General features: G+C 41.9%; 1 protein-coding gene across 1 annotated transcript; it reads left to right on the forward strand.

The window, feature by feature from the left end:
- Nucleotides 1-1,410: 1,410 nt before the first annotated feature.
- On the forward strand, nucleotides 1,411-4,767 carry mchr2b (melanin concentrating hormone receptor 2b). Its single transcript, XM_068595349.1, has 2 exons — nucleotides 1,411-1,814; nucleotides 4,128-4,767. The coding sequence occupies exons 1-2, from the start codon at nucleotides 1,411-1,413 to the stop codon at nucleotides 4,765-4,767; spliced, it is 1,044 nt and encodes a 347-aa protein (XP_068451450.1).
- The last annotated feature ends 794 nt before the right edge of the window (nucleotides 4,768-5,561 follow it).

Here is a 5,561-nt window from a genome sequence, read left to right on the forward strand (position 1 = left end):
AAAAACACCTTGGTGTTAAACTTTTTCTCAAGAACACTTTAAGCGGAGCAGAAGACGTCCATCCCGGGGACCTGAAGCCGGTTCTCAAGTTGAAAGGTCTCTGAAAAGTCAAAAACAACTGGACTGACAGTTTCAGTCTTGTTGACGTTTCGCCACTCTTTTTCAACTTTTGATACAACCTCCATTGACACACTTGATGACTCTTGGCCTGTCTCTGGCAAAGTGTAATGTCTAGCCAAAGGTCTAAACTGAAGGGATCAAAATGATAGAATATGACATAATGAAGTTAATTATATTCAGGGGGGATTAACTAGCGTCAGTAACTGACAGCTGATTGAGAGTTCATGGAAGCAGGTGTGCCATGCTCGGTGTATTTGAAATAAAGACCTGTGTTAATACAATTATATTATCGTGCACCTTGAACTACGGCTGCAGAGGAAGAAAGCATCATAGGTAATGAAACGACGTAGGCACGTGAGGCCACTTTAGGAAAGCTCACACGTGTGATTGGCCTGTGGCAGAATCCCAGCAGAGCCCTCAGATGAAGTGGATCAAACTGACTCTGCTGACTTTCAAAGCTGATTCCCAATAGTGCCAACGTCAGTGACGAAATGGGAAAGTTTAAAAGCTGTCCGGAAATGTGCGGTGGAGTTGAAATGCAAAAAGAAACACACATCCCCTTTTGTGTGATAGTTGGACCACGTGTCTTAATACAAGTATATTCTGTCTCTTAGATTTGTCCCTGTAATAACTTTAATCTCTAACCCTTTATTATATAATTGACTGTCGGTATCTGAACGTTTAAACATGACAGCTTCTGTCATATTCTGTCATATTCTGCCTGTGTATTTTCCACACTGCAGAAATAACACTTTTAATTTACACTTGCCAAAATACCAAAACTTGCCCAAAAAGCTAAATGCCCAAATGTGCAGCAGAGAGTCAGCGGCTGGAGAAACGACTCCAAAATGCATCGCTTGAAGACTTTACTCTGCCCCCTAATTTACACGTGCTGTCAAGGCGCAAAGCGACTTCTGGGGTTTTAAGTGCCTTCTTTTCATTTGCTTGTTTTGACATGACAGCGGGTTATACTCGAAGGGAGGGAACTATTGTCCCCCGGGGCGCACTCTGTGTTTGGTAAAGCGCACGTCGGATGCGCGCAGTAAATGCTCTGCCTCCAGAGATAAACATGTTCCAGGGAGCATGCAGTCAGCCATGATTAGATTTCACTTTTTCCTGTTTTAAATCACAACGTCTTTGTTGGGGGAATCCGCGGACCAACTCAAGGGCAGGATACGTATACTCTTGGAGAGTTTTGCTGCCCAAGTTTGGAGACCGGGCGCCGGCTGGAGAGCGTGCGGTGCGCGTCAGGGACCCCAACACGGAGGCGGTCATTAAGAGGATCTAAAGATGAACAACACGGGCATTTCTTGCAAAAACAACCAAACAGAGAACTTGACTGACTTGTCATGTCTGAATTCAACCCCCTCGTCGTACAACTACATCGACATCACTACTTTCATGCACATATTCCCTTCAATTTACGGCATCCTGTGCTCAGTGGGAGTTATCGCCAACGGACTGGTCATCTACGCGGTGAAGGCGTGCAAGAAGAAGATGGTTTCAGACATCTACGTGCTGAACTTGGCGATAGCCGACATGCTGTTCCTGCTTGTGATGCCCTTCAACATTCACCAGCTGGTCAGAGACAGACAGTGGGCTTTCGGAAACTTTATGTGCAAAGCGGTGGTGGTGGTGGACGTCAGCAACCAGTTCACCACGGTGGGAATTGTGACTGTGTTGTGCATTGATCGGTAAGTGTTTAATGCAGCCAGATACATTTTCCCCCAATGTTTGATTATACTTATTTTTTTTTTAAAAAGTGCTGGAAAAAAAATGTTATTCCCTAAAGTATCACAGGACAGCACGTTGACAACAAAATGAATACTTAATACAATATACGTTTGAATAATCAGCATAGTCATATAATGGACAAGTATTTACTTCCCCTTTGAAAGTGTGTTACAGGTGCTATAAAGAAAGAGCTTCCCAGTTCATCCACACACATCATTAGGGGAGGGCAATCTGTGCACCATGAAGACACAATGTTCCCTGTACGTGATGGATGTGCCATGTTTATGATCTGAACACACAAAGGACATTTAAATGAGCCTCTATGCCAAGTGTTAGATTGATAAACATCTCCATTTGATGGTAATCCCGGTGCTGGAGTTGCTCTCAGAGCCATCAGGTCACACACTTAGTAATACTGGACATAATGTCTTTCTGTAGCAGCATCATGTGCCGTGAAAATTACCCTCTTAACACAGTTGTTTTATCATTTTATCAATAGTAATTTGTGGTATCCTCGACAACACAATTATTTAACATTATCCCTTCAAATTACTTTAAATATATGTGCTTTGAAGTTTTAAAAGAATAAACAAAAGATACAAATAGAAACTAAACATCAAGCCCGTGTAATATAAGCTATTGTAATAATTGGAGATCCAACTAATGATAACCGCTAACAAACAAACAAAAAGCTACTTTGTGTGCCACCTCAATAAAAATAACACAAAAAGCAACATAATTATAGTGTTTAAAACCTCACTAAGGGCTGAGTTGTTGTTATTAATTAATTATTATTGTTACTATTAAGTAAGGAATTTGTGATTAGACTTTCCTATTTGGCAGCTCTAATGATACGCTCAGCTCCTCGTCTCAGACGATGAAAATAACATTTCTTGACAGTTATTTGAGTTTAAAAGCAACATCTAGTCACAGTGAAAATTGGAACTTTAATATTACCAAGTTATTATCTGTTAAAAACATATATGTCCATTCATGGCAACTGAAATTATCTGTGACATACGTCCCAAACTGGCCGTGTAATCTTATTTCATCCCCTTCTTTAATCCCCTGGTAGCGCCAACAAAGACAGTGTTGTTTTAATCAAAAGTTATTTATGCTTGTTCCACTTCAACTCCCGGTGCGGTTTAATTTAATGTCACTGCAGTTATAGTTATCAACATGTTCTTGTTTGCAAACCACAACAGCTCTGTAAAATACACATATAAATATTTGTTGAGAAGCAACTTAATAGAAGTACACACATACCTCTTGCATTTATTGTACTATATAATATAGTAATTCAATCTTAAAAATGGATAATTTTACTGTGGAATAATTTACCCCACTTAATCCATTCGATCTGATGCTATTTATTATTTTTTTTATCTCACTACAGCGAGACAACAACAGAACATCAAACAAAAGAACTGTGTGCTCGACTCAAATGTCTCCAGAGTTTATTTGGTGTCAACCCGAGAATCACACAGTAGCAAATTAAAGGATGTCATACTTTAATAATGAACAGCTTTGCCAGGAAGCAAAGACATTTAAAGCTTCAAGCTTCCTTCAACATTTCTCAGCATCAACCACAGCGTGATGACTTCTGACACATTAGTCAAACACATGGCGATTGATCTGCACGTGCTGATTCAACCATCACAATGGAGACATTATATTCAACAGAGGACGCCAGCTTCTGCTGCTGATCACAGCATCAAACAATTGATAGTTAGCAGAGAGGATGTCTTGGGGAAAATTGCACGAAAAAAAGTTTAATTCTTCACAGTTTACACGGCTGCCATATCCACCCGGAGTCCAGAGTCGCATGTAACGTGTCGACAGCAACCGGAAATACCTATTTGCTCCACTTATATGGCACTTAGGGTAAATGACGAGAAAGTGGTCATTCATTTCCTGCCAATGTCCTAAAGATTGTCAACTGAGCGGCTCCTTAAATTGAAACGCAATCAAACGCAAAGATCCCAATTTAAATGGGTTCATTCTCTACTGCTGTCACCTCGTCTAAATTATTCTAATGTGTCACTGCATTCATCACTCCGTTGAGCACGTAATACATTGAGAGTGTATCTGTAACATGGCACTTGATTTCATCATTCCCCCGTGCTCGCTTTGAGTCCCTGAACTGGGAAATGATGAAAATGACCTCTTGAAGTGACACTAAAGTTCTTCACATGCATTTCAACAAAGCTGCTTTTGTCCTGCGTGTTTCTGACTGCAGTTAAAGCTCTAAATAAGTGACCTCTTCTTCTCAGGTACATCGCTGTTGTTCACCCCACCTCAGAGAGGAGGACCATCCAGTGGACCGTCGTCATCAACTTGCTGGTGTGGCTGGGCAGCTTCCTCCTCACCGTCCCCGTCATGCTGTATGCCAAGGTTGTGCGCAGAGAGCGTTTGGAGATGTGCATGATGTACCTGGACGGGCCTGAGGACATGTACTGGTACACACTGTACCAGTCCATCCTGGGCTTCATTATCCCCCTCATCATCATCAGCACCTTCTACTCGCTCACCCTCTACCACGTCTTCAGCTCCATCCGCCGCGTCCGACGGAAGCAGTCCGTTTATGCTAAAAGAGCCACCAAGATGGTCCTGATGGTTATCGCCCTGTTCCTGATCTGCTGGTCGCCCTACCACGTCATTCAGGTGGTCAACCTGACCAACAACACCCCGACGATTGCCTTTGTCTACGCGTACAACATCAGCATCTGCCTCAGCTACTCCCACAGCTGCATCAACCCGCTCATGTTGCTCATTTTTGCCCAGAATTACCGCGAGCGTCTTTGCTCCAGGAACGCTCTGCACAGCTCCCAGCACTCATCCAAGGTCACGGTGGTCAAGACCGATGGTTCCAGCGGGACCAATGAGGCCAACTACCGCTGTACTGCCATCTAATCAAAGAGACGTCTTTTTTTTTTTATGTAAATGTTTTTTGCTTCTCGCCCACAAAGGAAGAAGTTTGATGAATGGTGTTGCCTCTGAAGTCATACTCTGCAGCTTTTTCACATAAATAAATTGGAAATTGAAACCAGACAAAAAACTGGGTATGAAGCGTGAGCAGAAATGTCGACCAAGAGTAAGAAAAGTGCAGCTAATATTAAAGGTTTTCAACACATGCAGTGTAACATTCACGCACAGTCACATAGAAGTATTCCTATTAAAGCCGATCTTCATCTTTCTTTACATATCCTTCAGGATGAACCTCCATGTCACACACATGTGTAAACCTACACTCACGATGATAATAATAATTACATATTGTTATTCATGGTGATATTATTTTTTATCATCGTATTACAATACGTGTTTATCGACCCAACGCTTCCCACTTATTTATTGTTGCTCCAATAACTGTTATTTATTTGTATCACTTTTTATCTACAACAAGGCGTCCCTAATCATCTCCCAGATGTAAAAGGTCTGGGATCATTTCCTCCTTAGTCTACAAAAGCATTCTTTGTATGCAAGCAGGGGAAAAAAATTCCAAGGATTCTAACGCACCTGAATGCACCTCACATCGACACACAAGGCGGCTCAGCGGGAAACAAAGCAGACCCATTTGACAATTGACTTTCTGTACGGACATAAATATACGTCCTTGTTAAAGCATTTCACCGAGGGTTATGTTATCTTTGCCAAAAGCAGATTCGGTTACTCCCAAGTCTGCAGGCACTGATATGACTCCTGAG

This window comes from Clinocottus analis, unplaced genomic scaffold (genome assembly GCF_023055335.1).
Source record: "Clinocottus analis isolate CAN_PGR_092001 unplaced genomic scaffold, fCliAna1.0.p SCAF_10, whole genome shotgun sequence".
Taxonomy (NCBI): Eukaryota; Metazoa; Chordata; class Actinopteri; order Perciformes; family Cottidae; genus Clinocottus; species Clinocottus analis.

Bases quoted from the DNA above. Each gene is read 5' to 3' on its own strand.
- mchr2b (XM_068595349.1), top strand. From the start codon at position 1,411: ATGAACAACACGGGCATTTCTTGCAAAAACAACCAAACAGAGAACTTG. The intron at 1,815-4,127 runs GTAAGTGTTTAA...TCTTCTTCTCAG, and splicing joins ACTGTGTTGTGCATTGATCG to GTACATCGCTGTTGTTCACC.